At 41.4% G+C, this 24,360-nt stretch overlaps 1 protein-coding gene across 1 annotated transcript; it reads right to left on the bottom strand.

Annotated features, from left to right (window-relative positions):
• Window positions 1-1,366: 1,366 nt before the first annotated feature.
• LOC110488287 (acidic leucine-rich nuclear phosphoprotein 32 family member E) lies at window positions 1,367-12,233 on the bottom strand. Its single transcript, XM_021560455.2, has 7 exons — window positions 11,997-12,233; window positions 6,589-6,738; window positions 6,292-6,414; window positions 5,339-5,501; window positions 5,120-5,253; window positions 4,965-5,010; window positions 1,367-3,253 (listed from the first exon to the last, which is right to left on the bottom strand). Exons 1-7 carry the CDS (start codon window positions 12,048-12,050, stop codon window positions 3,162-3,164), a joined length of 762 nt encoding a protein of 253 aa, XP_021416130.2. The 5' UTR covers window positions 12,051-12,233; the 3' UTR covers window positions 1,367-3,161.
• Window positions 12,234-24,360: the final 12,127 nt, after the last annotated feature.

The following is a 24,360-nucleotide window of genomic DNA, read 5'->3' as shown; positions in this document are numbered from 1 at the left end:
TTTCAAATGTTCCAGAGTCCAATGGCGGCGAGCTTTACACCACTTCAGCCGACGCTTGGCATTGCGCATGGTGATCTTAGGCTTGTGAGCAGCTGTTCGGCCATAGAAACCCATTTCATGAAGCTCCTGACGAACAGTTCTTGTGCTGACGTTGCTTCCAGAGGCAGTTTGGAACTCGGTAGTGAGTGTTTCAACCAAGGACATACGATTTTTACGCACTGCAGCACTCTGCGGTCCCGTTCTGTGAACTTGTGTGGCCTGCCACTTCAAGGCTGAGCTGTTTCCAGTTCACAATAGCAGCAAGTACAGTTGACCGGGGCAGCTCTAGCATGGCTGAAATGTGAAATCCTATGACAGTGCCACATTGAAAGTCACTGAGATCTTCAGTAAGGCCATTCTACTGCCAATGTTTGTCTATGGAGATTGCATGGCTGTGTTCTCAAGGAAATAGCTGAATCCACTAATTTGAAGGGATGTCCACATACTTCTGTATAAATAGTGTAAAAAAATTCCTATCATCTGGCAAATCTAGGTTTTGGACAACACTGGCTTTATGACCAAAATGATCCTTTTTACACATATGTTTCTGACTCATATTGATGTCACTAAGGCCGTTTTCAAAAACAGAAGTTGCTTTTTAGGATCAGTCTTTACATTTTCTGTGAGTCAGATGATTTCTGTGGCTTCTGTTATTGATAGAGGAACATCTGAGGTGTTTCTTACTGTTGGCAGTAAAACAGCTATCCCCCTAACAAGTCTTTAGCAGTGTGCCTAAATTATATGAATTAACTGGAAAGGTGAAAGCAATATGGCGTCCTCCCCAACACTAGCCATGCCACAATAAGGCTTGGAAGGGATAATAGCAGTACTAATCCCCCACTCCATCTGCACAGCACTAAGCAACCTAAAACCAGTATAATACATCGTTAATGGCATGTTCCACAGTGGCCCTGTCCCTCCATCTCTAACATAACCCGTAAACCCCACCCCCTTCATGTCCAGTGTGCTCCACCTACCAAGACCTCTCTCATGAATTCTTAATGCCCGTGATGCCCAGCAGATGGCAGCTGTGGGTGATATTAGAAAACAAAGCCAGCAGACTGTGTTCGTGAGGAACTGTAACTCATACGCCATAGTGGCCCAAGGCCTTATGTGTTCCATTACACTCACACTCCTCACATCTCACTGAATACCTTGTAAAAATATTTAGTTTTGTGAGTTCTGTGAGTTTGGTCCAGCCAATGTAATATGCTGACATTCTCACTCCTTTGGTCACTTGTTGGTAAATTGTACATCATTGCTACATGTGCCTAGCAGTGAATGATATTTGTGTAGTTAGTTTGTCTTCAGAAAATGATTACCTATCAACTATCAAAGCATTTTATTTTTCTGTTCATCATTTTTTTTATTCAAAACCCCTCTTTTAAGATGTTTACAGCACACAAAACAACAAACACGTAACTTGTCACAACAGCCAAGGATGGAAAATAATCTATATTGAGTGTGTTGGGTCAGACTTTGGCCCCTTGACCTGTGCTTTATATTAAAACAAAATGACAAAAACTTTTATTTTAAAAAAACAAACATGAAACACCAAACGGTTGGAACTGAAACTATTTACATATTGCCTTACAAATAATAGATAGTTCCTGCTATGTAAAATACCAGTACAATTATAAACTTACTTGCATCAACAGCAAGACAAAGTTAAAAATGTACTTAGGGATGCGATTAAATCCTAAATCCGAAGCAGTTTGACCTTAACTTTAAAAACATTACGGCCGTGCCACTGTCACTTTTACCGCAACAGCAGCATTAACAGTCAGGCTACAGTATTTCAAGCTGTAAACAGATATGTCCTTGTTGACCCATCTGTTATGGATAGATGTTAAGGCCAAACCGCTAGGTTTGATTTAGACTAGAGATTACCGGCCCCGGTCCTAGAACGCCACAGCTCAGTGGCCCTCAGAAATGTTTTGGGGTCTGTTTGCACATCAGTTGGCAGTGCACCTCTCCAGGACTAACGCTGGTATAGAAACTGTTAGACTACTGTTTTGGACATCCCCATCTCCCACTATTTTTTAAATTCCTAAAACAAGTCATATACTGTGTGAGGGATTAAACAGTCTTTGCTATGCTATCTTACGCGAGACAGGACTTTCAGTGATGGGTGGAAACTATCTGGTACAAAATGCATTGAGGGGAAAGAGGAGACCATTTGTGGCAGACAACGATGACGGTAGAGGTTCCTGAACTTCCTGTTGCCTCTTTTCTAGCCTGGTATCCCTGGCTGCCTGAGTAGTGAGCATGGTGCTGTGTAGAGTTGTCCTGTAGGGGGCATTCTTTCCTCACCGTGGCCCAGAGAGGTAGATGAGACTTGGCTGGACCATAGAGAACGATAAGAGGCCTCTAGTGGCCAAAAGGTCGTATTAGCATGGGCAGCGTCATTGAGGGCTTCCAACTTTTTAATTTAGTCAACTGCGTGGAACTTCCAACTTCATTGGCTGATCCCTCCTGATGACCCTGTTGGAGTAATGTCCAACTGGGTCATCAGGCAGAATCAGCCAATAGTAAAGAAGACAATTGACTACTTCAAAATGGAGATTGCCTTAATGGTGCTGCTCAAGCTGTCACAGACACTATAATAGCACAGATACAAAGAGGAGTCCTCTATCTATCTCTATGGGCTGAACTGGACTGGACTCTGGGCTGCATGGCCTGTCATGGGTCTTGGAACGCCATTGGGTGTTTGTTGAACACTGACGTCAACGAGGGACAGTGTGGGCCACTTCTGTTGTGCTGGTCATTGTTGCGACAGCCCTTCTTAAATTAGTCCATAACACACCTCTAGTTGCAACTGATCATATCATTGGCAAGCCATTCGAGATAAAACCAGCCCCCCCCCTCATCCATTTATTTTAGAGCCCTTACACATTGAAGAGATTTGGGGTGGTCGTTTAACATGGAATGATTAACAAATTAATTGTCGATAAAATCTCATTTTCATATTGTATCTCATATATATAAAAACGGGAAAAAAACAGCCTCTATAGTGATATCTATGGTATACAAAGAGAAACAATCTGCAAGATCACACTTTTTTGTGGTTATTGTTCTACAGCTTGGATCTGGATCCAGAGGTTCGCTGGGGAAAGACAAGCCTAGTCATCATCATCGTCGTCATCATCATCATCCTCCCCTTCATCCTCAGCATCCCTCTTCCTCTTCTCAACTTTGACTCCTGCCTTCTCCTCTGCACAGGACAAAAGCCAATCAAAACGTCAGAATTTGTCTGATAAAATTAAAAAGGAGGTGACAATCATTTCTAATCAGGACCAAGTAAAAATTAACAATGGCAATCAAATCCAATTGGCATTTGCCTTCATTCAGAATTCGATGATATCATATCCACAGGCTGTGTGGGAGTTGATGCACAACCCACTGTATGTTCCGCACCCACATACCCATCTCAAAAACACCTGAAGGAAAACAAACACAGTACCACCAGTATACATCTGTTCAGTCACGTAACAAAGTTCACCCTGTAGACTGAATTACCATTAGCGAAACACTGCAAGAGAGGCCAACGTGCTGACCTTAACAGTCTGTGTAAATTTTATTTTGCGACGCTCACACACACACACACACGTTATTCAATCATTGCACCCACACTGCTCGCGAGCGTCTGCGTTGCCAGGCGCTAAATAGAAGTTGATTCTATTTGTGACGCAGAACACGCTGCAAGTCCTGCCTCTCCCATCTCCTCAATGGTTTTTAGAAGCATATACCCAAGTGCCATCTTCTCATTGGGTTTTAGGAACATATACCTATGTGGATGATTGAAAGATGAACTGAGGTCGGTTGCGGTACTGCACCTTATTATGAAAGTTAGTTGCCAATCACCATATAAAGTCCAAAGAAGAAAAAGAAGCCTGGAAGGAGGCAAGATGACTAGAAATGATTCGGTTTACCTTTTATCTGTGGATTAATTGTCAGAGTAGAGGACCTTGTGCATTTAAGGTAAAATAACAACTCAATGTTTATATCCCAGGACAAATTAGCTAGCAACAGCAAGCTAGCTAGCTAAATTGCCATAAATGTCTAATGCTTTTTGACCTGTCCCCAAATTAATATAATTGATTCAGATGTTGTTTTGATATTTCAACCTGCGTATTGCGTTTGGTGTGGGGGGGACAAAATCAATTTGGCATGTGGTTTGGGCATGGTGTAAGGAATCCAGTTTGGTTTCATGTTAATGTAGTTCTCTTGCATCAAAGTACACTTTCAAAGGCTCCCCAATACCTCAGATCTAATGTGTACATATAAGATAGTAGCTAAGTATTCTTGCTGACAATTTATATAGCTAGGCTTGAGGCCCATGCAATTTCCACAGAGTTGGGTATGGCTGCCTTTGGCTGCCTTGCCTATGGAAAAGCCTGCAGACTAAACTTAAACTTGATTCTCTCCCCTGTCGCCCATTTTAAACATTTATTGGAGGATTTGTATTTTTGTATTGCTTGTAACAGTTTCGGGTAATGCAAGATCTTGTGCTGTTAGGGGAATAACCTGTGTGGAAATGTAACAATCTGCTGCTGTATTTTTTTGTGTTATCTGTGATCGTTTTGTTTGTCTTGTGTAGTTTCTTAATCACTGTACCTAAATCATTGTACCACCTCCCAAAGGACATCCAGCCAACTTGACAACTGTAGGAAGCATCCCTGTGGAACGCTTCGACACCTTGTAGAGTCCATGTCCCAACTAATTGAGGCTGTTCTGAGCACAAAATGGGGGAGTGCCGTGCAACTGAACATAAGGAAGGTGTTCCAAATGTTTGGTATACATGGTGTATGTTGACTACATCAATAGATCTGTGTCAGACAAACATATCTGACCCTTTCCAGGCTAGAGTCCATGTACTTGGGTTTGATTACTAGTGACCGGTCAATAACAATTATTGTCCTCACCTTTTCCCTCCTCCTCCTCTGCGTAGTCATCATCATCCTCTTCATCCTTAGGAGTGGGAGGAGTTCACATTCTTTAATTAAGCATAGACTCGAGTCTTCGGAAATAAAACGAAGATGTTCTGAAAAAAACATGACAAATATTCCAGTTGTCTCACCTGGATCTTTTCCTTCATTAGGTAAGAGAGCCCAACCTCTCTTCCTTCCGAGACCTCCTCTTCCTCCTCCTCCTCCTCGTCATCTTCATCGTCATAGTCCCCTGTTGGTCCGGTTCCGTCCTCCCCCTCATCATCTATGATGAAGAAGCATTTCGTTCGAGAAAGTTCAGCTTAAATATCACTGACACCACGTTGTTGTGTTGTGGTAGACATACTCACCGTCGGCGTCTGCCTCTGAGTCAGGGGCCTCGTTGTCCTCCTGGTCGAAGCCATCCAGGTAGGTGACCTGAGGCAGCAGCTCAAAGATGCTCTCACGGTACTCCTCCAGTGTGGTGATTTCACAGTTAAACAGGTCCAGGCTCTTCAGGTTCTTCAGATTTTGCTGTGGTTTTAGAGAGAAGGGGTGAGAGCACACCCTATCACACAATCCTTATTTAAAAACCCTGTCAGTTGTTTGCTCTGGAGCTCAATCTCTCTGTAAATGCCATGTCTGTAGATCTCTCTGTTTCACCCTCTCCTACCATGGATCTCTATCTCTCTTTATGTATTGAGCTCTCTTTTGTTTGAGCACCTCCATAGCACTTTGTCATCACCTGTGAGTATTGTTTTTGGTTATGGTGTTTGTGTTTGTTTGCTGGTGGGAAAAGGGGGAACTAAGACAAGTCGCCCATGGGCATACACTACCCGTAGGTAAACTTTGTTAAATACCCTAGTTAGAACTGGGTGGACCACTCACTGTATTTTTGGTTAGTTAGCCGTTGTTGAAATAGGCTAGTCTAGCTTAGGGGTGTTTTGGATGCTTATTGTTTCTTTCCCTGGGTCCAGCTCGGTCCCTTTTTTTTGACATAAGACAAATTGCTGATGCACAACCAAATGTTTTACTTGCACCTTGTGTATTCTACTATATACTAAGTCTCAACAGTGAGTTATCCTTATTCATTGTGTATTTATTCCTTTGTTATAATTTGTCTTATTCCTAGTGTTATCATTTTTCTATTTTTCTGTGCTTTTTTTTCTGCATTGTTGAGAAAGCACTTCACTGTTAGTCTACACAGGTTGTTTCCGAAGCATGTGACAAATACAATTTGATATAAGACCATGACTGAGTCCCAAAAAACTGCTTCTGCCTGGAACCGCAGAATGCTACAACTGTGGCATTAACGACTACTCACCAGGGCCTCAACGTTGCTCAGCTCCTTTATCTTGTTGCCACTCAGGTTTAGATACGTCAGGTTGGGGGATTTCTCTGAAAGTGTCTCCAAATGACCCGAGATATTGTTGTCACTCAGCTCCAACTGTGAGGAAAGAATATAATACGTTTCTTGATTAATCATTTAGGGAAAAAATATGTAATCCTGCATATCAAATATTGGTAATTGGGAGTGAAGCCAGAGTGGCTTATAATTCCACTAACTAAATTATTGTCAGTGAGAATTGATTGCTCAAAAAGATCCGGCTTCCCTACTCACCTTGCGCAGTTTGGGCAGCGAAGGTAGCTTTGCCAGGGAGGTGAGTCCAACGTTGACCATGCTGAGGAATTCCAGCTCCTTGAAGTCATCTGTCAGGCCCTCTACTTCACCATCACTGGTGCGACAGTTATCCACCACCATCTCTGTCACCTGTAGGAATAGTCATCACCATACATTGGACACTCTTGAAAATGAGATGGTGCATCTCAAGAGATTTCATCCTCCAATGTTAAATAATCAAATTAATTCAACCAAATTAAAATGCTTAGCTAGTTTGTTGCATTTTTATTGACAAAGGCAAACATTTGATTTGTTTGGTTTAATTCACCATTTTGTAATCTTATTGCATGTTGATTGGAAAAGCTGACCCTTGACCTAAAGTCAGCTGTTTCCTGTGAACACATGCCTTTTCAAAAATGTTCTGCTTGAATGCCTTGTGTGGACAAGACTGAAGCCCTGTCTGGAAAAACGCCACGGCTGGAGTAGCTGACTAGCTTCAAGAGGTAAAAATATAAAATGTGCTAACCAATGATGTGTATAACCCCTGGATGACTGACAGGGGGCACTGTATTGAAGCCACTGCACAGTCATCTTCACACTCCTCCAATGTAAAAAATTTTGGGGGGAAGCTATAGAAATACATTTAATGTCTACATTCTTTGACATTTATTCTATTACAGACACGTTCATGCATACTTAAATTATATTAATTTGCGCTATAATGCTCTGAACAAAACATGAAACATTTTCCTTAATGTATTTTTTTTTTGTACTAATGTTACTGTCCCCACTATGACGACAAAAATACTTAAATACATGTAACTTTGTCCTTTAAACATTTAATTGAAATACTGTAGAATTACATTCATTCCTATGGAGGATTGGGGAGTACCAATATGGCCGACTGGTGGCTTCAAAGCCTCAATGGTCAATACATACACTACATGACCAAAAGTAGGTGGACATCTGCTCGTTGAACATTCATTCCAAAATCATGGGCATTAATATAACAGCCTCCACTCTTCTGGGAAGGTTTTCCACTAGATGTTGGAACATTGCTGCAGGGACTTCAGCCACGAGCATTAGTGAAGTCGGGCACTGATGTTGGGCAATTTGCCCTGGCTAGCAGTCGGCATTCCAATTCATCCCAGAGGTGTTCAATAGGGTTGAGGTCAGGGCTCTGTGCAGGCCAGTCAAGTTCTTTCACACCGATCTCGACAAACCATTTCTGCATGGACCTCGCCTTTGTGCACGGGAGTATTGTCCTGCTGAAACAGGAAAGGGCCTTCCCCAAACTGCCACAAAGTTGGAAGCACAGAATTGTCTAAAATGTCATTGTATGCTGTAGCAATAAGATTTCCCTTCACTAGAACTAAGGGGCCTAGCCCGAATCATGAAAAACAGCCCGCGACTATTATTCCTCCTCCACCAAACTTTACAGTTGGCACTATGCATTCAGGCAGGTAGCGTTCTCCTGGCATCCGACAATCCCAGATTTGTCCGTCGGACTGCCAGATAGTTTAGAGTGATTCATCACTCCAGAGTCCAATCGCGGTGAGCTTTACACCACTCCAGCTGACCCTTGGCATTGTGCATGGTGATCTTAGGCTTGTGTGTGGCTGCTCGGCCATGGAATCCCATTTCATGAAGCTCCAGTTCTTGTGCTGACGTTGCTTCCAGAGGCAGTTTGGAACTCGGTAGTGGAGTGTTGCAGCTGAGGACAGACGCTTTTTACGTGCTTCAGCACTCGGCGGTCCAGTTCTGTGAGCTTGTGTGGCATACCACTACGCGGCTGAGCCGTTCTTGCTCCTAGATATTTCCACTTCACAATAACAGCACTTACAATTGACAGGGGAAGCTCTAGCGGGGCAGAAATTTGACCAACTGACTTGTTGGAAAGGTGGCATCCTATGACCGTGCCACGTTGAAAGTCACTGAGCTCTTCAGTACGGGCCATTCTACTGGCAATGTTTGTCTATGGAAATTGCATGGCGGTGTGCTCAATTTTATACACTTGTCAGAAACGAGTGTGGCTAAAAAAAAAGCTGAATCCACTAATTTGAAAGGGTGTCCACATACTTTTGGTGATGTAGTGTAGCATCAGCAATCCAGGGATTACAGTGCATTCAGAAAGTATTCAGACCCCTTGACTTTTTCCACAATTTGTTACGTTAGCTTTATTCTAAAATGGATTAAATAAATAAAAATCCTCAATCTATACACAATACCCCATAATGACAAAGGGAAAACAGGTTTTTATAAATGTTTGCAAATGTATAAAATAAAAGATACCTTATTTACATAAATATTCAGACCCTTTGCTATGAGACTCAAAATTGAGCTTGAGTTAATCCTGTTTCCATTGATCATCCTTGAGATGTTTCTACAACTTGATTGGAGTCCACCTGTGGCAAATTCAATTGATTGGACATGATATGGAAAGGCACACAACTGTCTATATAAGGTCCTACAGTTGACAGTGCATGTCAGAACAAAAAACAAGCCATGAGGTCGAAGGAATTGTCTGTAGAGCTGAGACAGGATTGTGTCTAGGCACATCTGGGGAAGGGTACCAAAAATGTCTGCAGCATTGAAGGTCTCCAAGAACACAATGGCCTCCATCATTCTTAAATGGAAGAAGTTTGGAACCACCAAGACTCTTCCTAGAGCTGGCCGCCCGGCCAAACTGAGCAATCGGAGGAGAAGGGCCTTGGTCAGGGAGGTGACCCAGAGTTCCTCTGTGGAGGAGGGAGAACCTGCAAGTAGGACAACCATCTCTGCAGCACTCCACCAATTAGGCCATTATGGTAGAGTGGCCAGACGGAAGCCTTCCTCAGTAAGAGGCACGACAGCCTGCTTGGAGTTTGCCAACAGGCACCAAAAGGACTCTCAGACCATGAGAAATCAAGATTCTCTGGTCTGATGAAACAAAGATTGAACTCGTTGGCCTGAATGCCAAGCGTCACGTCTAGAGGAGACCTGGCAGACCTGAATGCCAAGCGTGGTAGTGGTAGCATCATCATGCTATGGGGATATTTTTTAGTGCGAGGGACTGGGAGATTAGTCAGGATAAAGGTAAAGATGAACGGAGCAAAGTACAGAGAGCTCCTTGATGAAAACCTGCTCCAGAGCACTCAGGACACCAGACTGGGACAAAGGTTCACCTTCCAACAGGACAACAACCCTAAGTACACAGCCAAGACAATGCAGGAATGGCTTCGGGTCTCAAGTTTCTGAATGTCCTTGAGTTGCCCAGCCAGAGCCTGGACTTGAACCCTAACGAACATCTCTGGAGAGAACTGAAAATAGCTGTGCAGTGACGCTCCCCACCCAACCTGACACAGTTTGAGAGGATTTGCAGAGAAGAATGGTAAAAACTCCCCAAATACAGGTGCGCCAAGCTTGTAGCGTCATATCCAAGAAGACTCAAGTCGAACGCTTCCAAAGGTGCTTCATCAAAGTCCAGAGTAAAGGGTCTGAATACTTATGTAAATGTCATATTTCCACTTTTTTTTTTTTTTTTACATTTGCAAAAAAAATCTAAAAACATGTTTTTGCTTTGTCAGTATGGGGTATTGTGTGTAGATTAATGAGGGGGAAACTATTTAATCAATTTTAGAATAAGGCTGTAAAGTCACAATGTGGAAAAAGTCAAGGGGTCTGAATACTTTCCGAATGCACTGTATTATCGTACCTAATAAAATAATAATACGCTCCTCAAAACAAGAGATGGTAAAGGAGGCTGGTGTTGTCACAGCCTTAGTCTGGTTTAATCTTCACCTAATGCCTCTCGTTTGTAAAGGACCAGTTCTGTGCACATCTTGATATCGTCATTGAGTGAGAAACAGTGGCGATGTAGCCTACATCCTATTAATGGACTTCACTACTGAATGCACAGCAGTTATGCAACTACAGAAATGGTAAGATAAATAGGTTTGTCGAAGGCTAGAGTCACTGGCATACATGACTGGGGACCTGGTTTGTCAATCCTCAAACAAGCGCCGTCTCTGAGGGTTGGGGGATTTACTGTAGCATAATCTACTAAATTGGGGGGAGGTCTGAGCCCCGCACGCCATCTGCCATATTACTTAAATTCATAAAATGCAGAACAGGACCGCAAACGCTGCTACACTTGAATGTATACATATACGTTTTACAGAGACATCGTCGTCGTTAATGTCCCGAGGAAAAGCCTGTCGTTACATAATCACTACATCATGGAGGCAAAATAGACCATTTGCTTTCCGATGAGAGTACAAGTAGGCTGTTTAAATGGCCGGCTGAGTGAATCGTATATTCGCTTGGAAGTAGACTTTCTAAATGTTGATTTAGGCCTACATGTAACGTTAGCCGTATAATACGAACAATGTATCAATTTGCTTATCTAAATCGAGTTAAACTGGTTATCGCCGTTAAAATGTGCTCGTGTATAGATGTAACAAAATGACTTCCACTCCCCGCCCGTCAGAAACAGGGCTCAACAGCCTGTACTGTACAAAAAAAAATCCGCTACACTGACGCCACCGTAGACAGTGACTGCGCGTCTCGCTCCGAGAACGGTCAGCTTGCGTGCATGCTGGTTTTATATTGCTTATACATTCTTTCAGGCGCTGTTCATTCGAACTTTTAAAAATGCTACGGTAAAATAAATGGGTCTTAGCTAAAAAAACAATTCGATTAGTAAAATGTCCGCTCAGAGAAACCAACCAGCTTGTTTTGACATTTCGTTAACCTGCTAAGATCTGTCAAAAGCCTCTTTACGCATGGAAAGCTTGAGTTTTTAAATTCGACTGAAATAGTTATTTGCATCAGCATTCATATGGAATAACATCAGGCAACTTCCAAAACAAACCAATTAATCGCTTCCCGAGGGCTATCAAAAGTTATTTTACATTTCCATATCAGTTGTGAATTCTCTATTTGGATTAGCTTGCTATATTACAGGAGTCAACACGACGTCAGCTGAACCCTATTAAGATGTTATTGGCTTTTCACAATTGTAATAATTCTCACAACAATAGCATAATCGGAGCGGAATGTGTTCTTCATAATTATGCCCGCTCCGCCACCTTGAACATCCATCCAATGGATCTCTGGCCGGGCGCAAGACAAGGAGGATGATGGCAAAGACAGTGTTGCAGATCTATAACATGCTATTAGAATCACAAAGCGATCTAAATTGCTTTGTGGATACTTCCAGTTCGTTTTTGTACAGCAACCAACATATGTTGTGATCGGACGAATAATCAGAATCCAAAACAAAAAAAAAACTTAAACCTAATCGGACTCGCATCCTCTGTTGTCAATGTGCAGAGCGGAGGCTCGTAAGAAATCCTGCTCTTCTCTGGGTTATCGGCTCGCATAGTTATCACCTCAAATGTAAGATAAATAATGGCAAGATAACTTACCTCCGCTGGTGTCCTATTCCTCAATTCTAAACTGATCCTCTTTTTCATCTCCATTATTAGTAAAATATAAAACACTAGGTTAACGTAAAATAAAAATAAAAAAAATATGGCAATACAATGTTCAACTCCAGAGTTTGGACCTACAGCTCGGGTTTCTTGTATGGCCACAGTTCTCCTACTGATCCTCCATGATACTTAGCACCCAGCCCCCTCTATCAAATCACGCCCTATGGAGCTCTTGGATAGGCCAGTTCTCTATTCCTTCATCTTAATCGGATGATTGAAACGCCAATCAAACAGATCATGCCGTTCACCATAATCCGCCTCTTACGACGGAGGTGATTGGTTGTGATTGCGCGCGCAGTAGATTTAGATGGGTCAACGCGAACGTCAATATCATCGTTTTAAACCACCCTGTCTTCCTTCTAAACCGTCGGGGGCGTCACTAGTTAACACAGCCACAAAGTCATAATTATGGCTGAACCCCGCTAATTAAAAAAATGTATTGTCTTAAAATCTGATTTAAAAAAATAACCGTAACTTTAACCACACTGCTAACCTTATGACTAACCCTAATCTTAAATTAAGCCCAAAAAGCTGCCGATCCGATTTTACTCGAACATTTTTTTCTCCGGACTAAAGATCCTGAAATTTCTGCACATGTGTTTATGTTTTACTTTAAACACAGGCCATGTTCGAGAGAATCTAAACATTAATGTGCCATTGGTAAATTGTGACAGACTGATCTACAAATACATCAGTAGGCTACTAGTTATTTATGATGTAAGGTTTGTAGATCAGTCAGTCACCTGCACTGTCGAATAACCCTATAGTCTCTGCTCTACCATAGATCTGTATATAACGAAGAGATGCTTATATCTCCGCCATAACAATGGGAGTCGTTTATTTATTTTTTAAATTTAACCCTTATTTTAACAGGTAAATTGACTGAGAACACATTCTCATTTACAGCAACAACCTGGGGAATAGTTACAGGGGAGAGGAATGAGCCAATTGGAAGCTGGGGATGAATAGGTGGCCATGATTGTATGAGGGCCAGATTGGGGGGTTTAGCCAGGACACCAGGGTTAACACCCCTACTCTTACAATAAGTTCCATGGAATCTTTAGTGACCACAGAGTCAGGACACCTGTTAACATCCCATCTGAAATACATCACCCTGCACAGGGCAATGTCACCAATCACTGACCTTGGGATCTTTTTTTAGACCAGAGGAAAGAGTGCCTCCTACTGGCCCTCCAACACCAGCAGCATCTGGTCTCCCATCCAGGAACAAACCCTTCTTAGCTTCAGTTGCAAGCCAGCAGTGGGATGCAGGGTGGTATGCTGCTTGTCCCAAAGGTGGGAGGGCAAGTTACAAGTTTAGGTCCAAAATAAGTCCATAGAAACACATTGGTCTTATTTTGGACAGATTCTAGCCAGAGTAACCCTTCGCTTCGCCTTTTCATCTCTGGCTCCACAGTCTACTCTGGCCAATGGCGTTCAAAGTTGAATAAAGTTAGATCAAAGCTGAATCAATGAGCGCATTCGAGCAGATCACTTTTTTTCAAGTCGATGGTCACCGCCTTCCAAATTGTGTTGCATTATAGGGATAAAAATGATCAGACTTGCAACTACATGAACGTTACAAAAACCATGTGATCAAAGGTCATGAAGTTCGGACTGCAGTGGACTGCAAATCTCTGTAGTTGCTCTTCACCAACTACATAATGCAGGCATTACCTGCATTGTGAGAGCTTCTATTGTCAACCAATCATTAGGGTGTTTTTGTTTGACCCAAGTGAATGTGACCAAAGACATGACTAACTTTGCAGCGATTCATGTATACATTATATATGTACAAATGAATGTGATTTGATTCGCTCTCTCACCAATTGATTGTACAATGTACACACATTTACAAGTTTATTTCAACATTACAAAGACAAATGTTTTAGAAACAATTGCAACACTGCCATGTTGCTCTGAGCCTTGCTGCTGCAAAACCACAACAGTGTCCGAGTTTCGGCTGTTGAAGATGCATCTCCCCCTACTTCACTCCACAACTTTTCGTCTACAGTTGGTTGCTTTTTCCTTACCACTCAAACAAGCCCAATGTCTGCAAGATCACATAACTATAGTATTGTACAGAACCTAATGTAATAGCCTAGTATTATTTTACTGTAAGAAAAAAACACCACTGCATTTTTCTCTCACATGGCCAAAACTCAACAGCATGTGCCACTAGGCAAAATACAGAGGTAAACTAATCTACAGTTTAATTAACACCATCTGCTCTAAAATTCACTCACTGTACATAATTCAAAACAACACTACAGTTTACTTTGACACAACACAACAAGAAGATCTAATGCATATCCTCATGAAACTGGATGGGATCCAATGGTTGGTATGCAAATGCTGCATGGACGTTTCACCGGTAAAACGTGGATGATTATAATTCACGATTGACAGTGGGAAATGTGACGGGAAGGAGACCACAACAAATGTGTGAGTAAAGTAGAGGTGAAGAAACGCATGCGCAGAACCTGAAAAGTCTGATCTGCAGACATGGCTTTAAACCATAAATCCACCTGGTCTTTGTTGTCATTGGCACATTTATCCAATAGCTACAGCCCTTGTCACCCCCACCACCCTTTAATTCCCTCACATTTTATGTATCAGTCAGGAACTTGAGGTTCAAGAATGCAAAAATGATTCTAAGGCATTTTATATACAAGGGTTTGAGTTTCATAAACCCCCACAATATGTTTTTAAATCTAGAGTCCAAGGCTTAGGCAGCTAACAGACTTGCTCTACCATTCGATATGCAAGGCAGAATATCCAGTTGGAACTGTAACAAAATGGCTGACCATGTACCACACCAAGCATGGTGGCTTAAAGAGGAGAGGCAGTAAGCCACACCATCTGTGCAATGTAATGGGTTGTCGACCGCTCAGCTGCTTTGCTCTCATAGACCAAAGTCCTTTGCACTCAGTCTTACATCATATCAAGCGTGTGGTATTTAAAAGCTATTCTTGCAGTCTAATCTTTCATTATTGATCCAATGGGGATGGAGACTCCGTTCGAAGGTATTACTATGAATCTGAATAGGCCTATTTGTGTATTTGTCTTGGATAAGCAGTGTGGTCTTATGATGCAACATTGCAGGCAGCATACTTTTAAAGAGTTCCTTTCATATGTATTACTAAACATACACATTCGGCCCAATCTTTATTGATTTAGTATTTCACATTAGGATAAAAAATATCCTTTAACCCATTGTAAAAAAACAACAACAACATGATTACACGATTAATGCAATGCCTCAAGGTGACCACAAGAGGGACAACCCACAATGACCTCTGAGAGAGGTGAATATCCTGACACTCAATCACTAAGCTGATTTGTTCGTTAAGTTACCAGAATGGAGGTTGATATCCACCATTGCTGTGCTTGTCTGTCTCCACAAGCGACTTTTTTTGTGTGTCACTTATGAATCGGTCCACAGATATTGTACACCCAGTCTTGAGAAATAGAATTGTGTAACTCATTATTACTACATTTACAAACTCTGTTATAACACCTGTTACTACACAAAAGTTGCAAATACTTTTTTTTCCCTTATAGAAATTTAGACAAGTGTAGCAACTCCATTTGGTTTTGGTGAGGCCTAAAACATGCCAGACTACAAACTGTGGAGCAGTACAATTTTTAGGGAAAAGCTAGGAGGGATAGTTAAGGCTGGTTCGGGACAGACTTTTAATAAAAAAAATTGCATGATTCTTTCAAAGAAAGACATAGTTTGAAAAGCAACAGGTTAATTTAAGAACCATATATTTATTACGTGTTATATTGTAAATCATAACTTTGGTGACTGTATAGCAAGTTATCCCCCCCAAAACAGTGTGCTGTGCTATCAGTGTCCACAAGATGGCAGACGGCGCAAGGATGAAGTCAAAACCAGATAAAACTGGATATGCGTAATCACCCATACACATACGTTGCTGTGCCTTGTATCCTGGTACATTTGTTTTCAATGGCAAGTCGCTAGAGGGTGCAACAATGCTTCAACCAACGAGTTTATCTTCCTTGTCTTCTTTGACTTTGAATAGAGGCTTACTAATGCGTTATAACAGTCACATTTTTTTTAAAACCACAATTTAGCAGTTATTGTAGCTACTAAAACAGTGTTTTTTTCTCAACCATTGCACCTCATTGAGTCCTTGTCAATAATCTTGATTGATTAGTGTTCTAGCACTGATTAGGCTATACATGCTTTGTGACCCTAAAAGATTCACAAGTACTCAAACGTTCAGGATAGTAAGATTACATCGACCTATTGATTTGTGTCAAATTGAAGGACTCATTGCTGGGGAATTCCATTCATGGGGGAACCCCAGTGATTGTCCTCTTTGAACCTGGTAGTGGATTGTTGTTGCAGCGTTTCCTTTTGTCTGCCGACAACATTGTGACCTAATGCTGTTCATAGACAGTGGGGGTTGGGGTGGGATCAAACTAGAACAATAATAGACACACAGTGGGGGAATACCTCGGCAAGGAGCAGCTGCAACAATGACCCTGTCTGGACTCTCTTGGGTCCTCAATGGGAATAAAATGCATTGAGACCAGTGGCGATTTTGGCATGTAATCTTGGTGGGGCAAACGCAAAAATGATTGTTTTTAGATGCATGCCAGCAAAGCCACAAAACAACACTAAACAATACATGAATTGCACTATAATGGTGAGCAACGGTGCCCATAAACTGTTAGGGCCTACATAAAGCTGTCTTTTCAGCACCATGGAGTGAATCCTATATCTATACTTGTATTATTTTTTTAATCCCAGGCCCCCGTCCCTGCAGGAGGCCCTTTGCCTTTTGGTAGGCCGTCATTGTAAATAAGAATTTGTTCTTAACTGACTTGCCTAGTTAAATAAAGGTTAAATAAATAAAAATATGTCTGTCTGCCTTGCTTAAACAAATGTGGTTTCTACTGACAATTGAGATGTACAAACTATGTCATAAGGGGACGACGAGTGGATAAGAGGCAATACGTAATTTCGATTAAGACATTAATGAGTGAGCTAGGACGGACGTAGTCAACATAACAATTTGTTTAGCACTTTTGAAATGTACAGTGACAGAATTCAGAAAATGAGCTGTTCTTACAGTATTCTCCCTGTACACCAAGTCAGAACCGTAGGACAAAGGGGGCATATAAGCAGACAATGAAAGCTCTTACAATATCAGATGATTACATTTCACTAAAACAGGCTATAGGCTACATGTGCACCACCAAGTTAGAACAGTAGGCTAAGTTATGAGGGGAAAAGGGACCAAATTATTAGGGTGAGGCACATGGGCTACTAACAGCTTACTACACAACATATACTTAGTATTACTTTCTCAGCTACCGTATACATATCTCCCTGGCATTTTACATAATTTATGCAGCAGGATACAAGACCTTTTTGGACTCACCTTGTGCTGTGCTCACTTGAAACAGGAATGTGAGTCGGTGGTCCTTCTTGTGGGCAAATTTCATCATCAAACTTTGTCATCAATGTCTGTCATTCTCTGGATTTATGGTGCTTTCAAGACAACTGGGAACTCTGGAAAAAAACAAGGTTGAATCATGACATCAGTGATCTTCAGGTCAGAGTTCCCGACTTGGAATTCCGAGTTGGATGAAAGTTCAAAACGTATTTTCCAGTTGGAGCTAGTTGTCTTGAGTTCCCCAGTAGTCTTGAATTCCCTGAAGTTCGAGATTCCCCAGTTCAGTGTTTCCAGTTGTTTTGAACGCGGCAGAAGTCATGCTGGATGGACAGCTTGGCCAATGTATTCAACCTTTTCTGGCCCATGGTGTGTTGCGAGTGAATTTTTATCCTTTTAAACTTGGAAGAGAGACCCTTATTCCCAGATTTGGACCACACATCCACTCCAATGAATAGCAGGCTAGTGATTGCTTTCCAAAGCTTACAGTTAGCCACTGATTCATTCCAAACCATTCATTGTTGAATTTGAGATTTGCAACTTGTTGTGTAATGTTTATGTCCAATGGCCGATGAGCACCGATACATTTTATCTATAATTTATCTTCATATGACAAGGATTGAAAAGGATTTGCCAGTAGATTGCCAATTTGATTCATGATGATGACTGCTTGTCTATTTTGCTAGCTAAGTTTTTTAAAAGTATGCTGTTGAATAGAGTTCCTTGTATTCATGACTCTATGTAGTACCGTAGTCTGTTCTAGACTTGTGAACTGGGAAGAGACCTCTGGTGGCATGTCTTGTGGGGTATTCGTGAGTGTCTGAGCTGTGTGCCAGTAGTTCAAACAAACAGCTTGGTGGATTCAATATGTCCATACCTCTCACAAATACAAGTAGTGATGAAGTCAATCTCTCCTCCACTTTGAGCCAGAAGAGTTTGAAATGCATATTATTAATGTTAGCTCTTTGTGTACATCCAAGGGTCAGCAGTGCTGCCCAACAAAACCGCCCCCACAATCTTTGCATTATCAGTTTCTCTCACCATTTTTTCTAAAAGTTTACTAAAGGGTTGGTAACAGGCTGATTGGTCGGCTATTTGAGCCAGTAAAGGGGGCTTTACTATTCTTAGGTAGGGGAATAACTTTTGCTTCCCTTCAGGCCTGAGGGCACACACTTTCTAGTAGGCTTAAATGAACAAATGGCAAATAGGAGTGGCAATATCATCCTATAATATCCAGATTTTTTTCCACACTTTACAAAATTCAAAATTACAATGCTTGTCTTTCATAATTTGGTCAGATATACTTGGATGTGTAGTGTCAGTTTGTTTCTGGCATGTCAGGCCTAAATTTGCTAATCTTGCCAATGAATTTTTTTTTTTATTAAAGTAGTTGGAAATATCAATGGGTTTTGTGAAAAAATTTCATTTAAAGTGCTCCAAAGCTTTTTACTATCATTCTTTATGTAATTTCTTTGTTTCATAGTGTAGTTTCTTATTCTTTTCATTCAGTTTAGTCACATGATTTCTCAATTTGAAGTACGTTTGCCAATAGGTTGTACAGCCAGACCTATTTTCCATTTTCATTTGTCATTTCAGACCAACAAATATCCCTCTCAACGATAAAATGTTTAAATTCCTCATCAATCCACGGGGAGTTAACAGTTTTTACAGTAATTTTCATAATGGGTGCATGCTTAATAGTAACCGAGATAAGCAATTTCATAAATGTGTCAAGTTCACACACCACATTACACACCACAGACCAACAAATATTCTTTACAACATAGGTATCACTACCCTGGTAGGTTGATTGATAACCTGAACCAGGTTGCAGGCACTAGTTGCAGTTTGAAGCTCTCTCTTGAGTGGGCAGCCTGATGAAAGCCAGTCAATATTGAAATAATCCAGAAAATATACCTCTATTGATATCACATACATTATCAAGCATTTCACATATGCTATCCAGATACTGACTGTTAGCACTTGGTGGTCTAAAGCAGCTTCCCACCAGAATGGGCTTTAGGTGAGGCAGATGAACCTGTAGCCATATTACTTCAACAGTATTTAACCTGAGATCCTCTCTAAGCTTTAGAGGAATGTGGTTCTGAATATAAACAGCCACACCTCCTCCACCTTTGGCATTTCTGTAGATATTAAAACCATGTATTGCTACCACTGCATCGTCACAGGTATTATCTAAGTGAGTTTCAGAGATTGTTAGATATGAATATCATCTGTTACTGGCAAATTATTGATTTCATTAACCTTGGTCCTTGATTTATTTTTTGCTTTACTGGGAAATTTAGCAGAGGTAGACATGCTCGGTTATTTGTTAGTGCAGGGTGAGCTGCACACAGTGGACTTCCTGCTAGTGCACACCACCACAGTGCTAACAGTAGAACTCTGGTTCATAGGCACATGATTACTGCATACAATAGCTGTAGGATCAGCAGAGGCATTCAGGGCAGTAAGAGGGACATAAATGAGGTTACTTACATTGTCTTCCAACGTCCCTGGGATAATGTACATTTGCTGAAACATTATGACAACTCAGCGACACAATGGTAGGGAGTAAATGAGCTGGACTTGGGTCATTGATAAGTCCTTGTCTCAACTCAGCCTTATAGTGCTGTGAAAGGATCCAGGAACCCAAATGATTTGGGTGGTGAATCCCATCCTTCTTAGAATACAAGCTTTGATTCCAGATGGTATCAAAATTGTCAATAAATGTTACTCCCATAAAGCTGCAATAGTCTAGTAGCCAGTTAAGGAGGGATAAAAGTCTGCTGAACCGTTCAATGCCACAATTTAGGGAGGGCAGAGGGCCAGATATTATTGGGTGTTTGTTGCTGTCAAGTAGTGACCCAATCAGTTCTTTAAAATCCATCTTCGGCTGTTCTGAGCTGCCCTTCATGATGTCATTCGACCCCACATGAACCATGACAGTATCAGCCCCCGGTGACTGACGCACGGCCTCGGGAGGCAACCTGGTGATATCCTGAACTTTTGCCCCAGGAAAAACACAAAGTCTGGGTTGGCTTCTTCACCTGCGGGATCATCTGATACCAGCCACCCAGACAGCTGATGAAACTGTGGGTGTGCGTAGGAGTCAAAATAAGAATACTGAAAGAGATTGAGACCCGCACTGTCAAAAAAAAAGAATACATCCAAAACTGAGCCTGAATGCAAAATAAAGCTGTTTATTAAAACATCATAGTGCATAAATGAAGGGTGAAAACGAAACACGAACGTTTTGGCCTCAGGCCATCATTGGTGAGAATGTCGGCACACACACCTGGCTTCTATTTCAAGGGTAATTGCATGTCACATGATCAAGCAAGAAAACACATCAGGTAATCTATAAATCTGTGCATAGTAGAATAGAATGCATGATACAAAAGCGGGCAGAGAAATATCATCAATTATTGCTTTTACATGTGAACATTCCTCAGAATAAAAAACACGGGATTGTAGAGTAGGGTGCTAGAGACACCACTAGATGGGGGTGTTGAACACCAATGAGGCAATATACCAGTTACATAAAACCCTTCAATAACAATTCTTCATTCATGCCATTCATGCCTGATGGGTGAAGAGTTTTTAAAAAAAATAGAACATCCACCTGCATTCTGTCTGGAGAAGACTAAGTACAAGCTTTTACCACCCCTACTTGAATGTTTCATCTGTTGTATAGCACAGAAGGACATGGAGGAGACGCTGTGACCAGCCTCTGAGAAATGACTTGCAATAGGGGATTTATTGCATGGACAGGAGATAAGGAATATCACATTAGAAGAGCTGCATGTAAGCGTTTTGTTTGCCAATGGCAGAGCTGCTGAATACACTCACTTTGTTACAGGAACCTTACATGCTGCACAACTATGGCAGGGATAGAAGCCAGTCACCTCGTCCAGTCTTACGTCACTTATTTTCAGAGGGACAGCCCGAACAATGAAGTCCCTGACATTCCTGGCCCTGTAGTGTGAAAAGAGAGGGGGGACAGAGAAAATAGCTTGTCAAGCAGGATCAGGCGTTTCGTAATCGCTCCCTTGATGTGATGTCATCACTCAGAGGACAATATTTAGTGGCGCAGAGACATACATGTTTTTTAAATGACTTTTATTCATTCCGGGTTGAGGTCTCACCAAGGGTATGAACTCTACTGAGAGCATCATCAAGCCATTCTTCAGGGGTACGAGCGGTCGTCAGACTGTCTATACATTTTCAAAGTCTCATCTTCAAACTGCTGTATCAGTACAAATGCGCTAGAGTCTCAGAAATTGTGTGTACGCTAATCCCTTTAGAAATGTGGGATGCGCACAAGAGGCATGTAGAATACCGTTCTTGTCCGTAGGCTTTGTATACAAAGTAGTCGACAAGGACCCTGAGGCGAGGTGTCAAGGAAGGATATCCTAGCTATGACTAATCTCGGCTGTAAACTTGATAGATTGAACCATATGATTAAGGTAAGTGAGAAAATCATCAAACGCATTGAGGGGACCATTTCAAACGAGAAACGCATCCTCAATATATATTTTCCACCAAGTATATGTTGGGGGAAAGGGTTATTGTGCCAAATGAACTTGTATTCCAGATAACCCCCTAATTTTCTCAGGAGAGGAAATGGAGCCCATTGTCGCTCCCTGTTTTTGTAAATAGTAACAGTCTTCAAAAAAAAAATGTGTTATTGTATAGGAGGATTGTCCCCAGGTCCAACAAAAAACCTGTATAGGGTTGTTGTGTCCCATCTCTGTTCCAAAAGGTCTCCAGTCCTTTGTGATGTGGTACGTTAGTATATAAAGAAACAACATCTAGGGCAATGAGAGAGAAATCTAAATAGTCATCACCAATTTCAAGTTCAGATAGCTGTTTAACGAAAATCACCAGTGTCTCTCAAGTATGAGGGCAGTTATACCACAATAGGACGTGGATCCGGTCAACATAATGGGAAATAGGTTCAGTTAAACTGTCATTACATGCTACAATAGGCTGTCCAGGGGGGTTCTCTAATGATTTGTGAACGTTAGGAAGGCAGTGCATAAGAGGGACTGAAGGGAAGTCTTTTGTAAGAAACTTAAATTCAGATTGGGAGATGTGGCCCTCTACCAATGCGTTTGAGAAAATAGACCATTTCTTCCTGAAAAATGGTGGTAGGGTTGCTTTCCATCTTGGTGTAACAAGTCCCATTAGAGTTGGGACATGATCTCAAAGTCATAATTGTCTTTATTTAACAATACTAAGCCGCTTTCCTGTTGCTGCTGCTCAGGGACGACAGTGTATCGCGTTCCACTTTCCCAATGTCTCTGTGTTTAGACGACTGCAGGATTAAGTCAACATTCACCAGATTACAAACAAATGTCAATATTGACATTGTTTACTGGTGGACAAAAGTTACAAAAGTTATTCAGTAGTGGGATTGTACACCTGCACATCGTCTTTGTTGTTGAAATATTTCAACTTGATGGATCTCTAGAATTTGAACATCTCAACTTTTATCGGATCCTCTTTGACCTTACATACTCACTCAGTGTCATGCCATGTAGTTGAGGCCTGTTTTCCTTGAGGTAGAGAGATTTCAGTTTGCAGGAGAGGTTGTCAGCTGAGGGAGCCAGCATTTGGAAGGGGCCCGTGTTAGGGAAAAAAATAGGTTTTAAATATCCACCTCAGTGTAAGTCTGTAAGTCCGTGTGTGTGCTTGGGCATCAGTTAAGCCTCCGATTTCTGCAAAGGACAAAATATCCACTACAATTCAAAAGTGGTGGCTGCAGACGGGGAATAAATACATAAATGATGAGGCCATCTGCGCTCTTTTCTGGTCCTTACTACTGAATAGTGTCTGTTCTAGGTGAGTAGGAGTCTAAATAAGAATACTGGAAGAGATGAAACCCGCACACTGTCGAAAAAAATGAATACATCCAAAACTGAGGCTTGAATGCAATATAAAGATGTTTATTAAAACATCATGGTGCCCAAAAAATCCTAGCGCAAAGGTGAAAAGGTGAAAGGTGTTTTGTTTTCACCTGTCATTTATGTACTTTCTTGCACTATGATTTTTTGAGCACCATGATGTTTTAATTCAATTTATTTATTTATTTCAATTGACTGATTTCCTTATATGTTTTATGTTTTATGTTTATGTTGCGTTAAATGTTTTGTTTAGCCTAATGTTGCTATTTTTCCTTTACTCAGAATTTTCTGATTTCTTTGTCTGAAAACAGTGTAGTACTCTGATGTGTAGTACTACTGCACTTGAAGATGTTTACTGACTAAAGCTAACGCTAGTTACATGGCTACGCTAGTTACATGGCTTACGCTAGTTACATGGCTTACGCTAGTTACATGGCTTACGCTAGTTACATGGCTAACGCTAGTTACATGGCTAACTAGTCCATTCGAGGATCCAATACCTAAATAAAGTCTGTGGCTTCAGTCAGCACTTGAACACTACCCTTCATGAATTCAGCCATTCTTGCACCAATCGAATCCTTTAAATGCATGTGGGGGAGTGAACGAGTGCAAACTTCTGGGTGAAGGGTAGAGAATTGTAATATACAATTTGCATGCCACACCCCTCCCTTTGTAATGTGTGATGACTTTTAAAACAATGGCTTCATAAAATGCTCTGGTACTTACAAACACAAAAGGAAAGTTTGTGGTTGGCGCAAGCCATCACAGGTGAGTACACAGCTCTTTTACTCTGAGCTTTTATGTCAACGACTCACCCTGAATAGAAACATTCAAACCCAACAGAAAATATACATTTGCATCAGCTTGGCCACTGATTTACTACTTTACAATGTGTCAGACAGTGCTCAAACAGAGGTACTACGGCTCCTCCAAAATGTCCCCACGCGGTCCCTTTAACTGAGC

Source organism: Oncorhynchus mykiss, chromosome 32, assembly GCF_013265735.2.
Source record: "Oncorhynchus mykiss isolate Arlee chromosome 32, USDA_OmykA_1.1, whole genome shotgun sequence".
NCBI classification, from domain to species: domain Eukaryota; kingdom Metazoa; phylum Chordata; class Actinopteri; order Salmoniformes; family Salmonidae; genus Oncorhynchus; species Oncorhynchus mykiss.
Note: the sequence above shows the minus strand (reverse complement) of the source record. Positions and strands in the feature narration are given on the sequence as shown.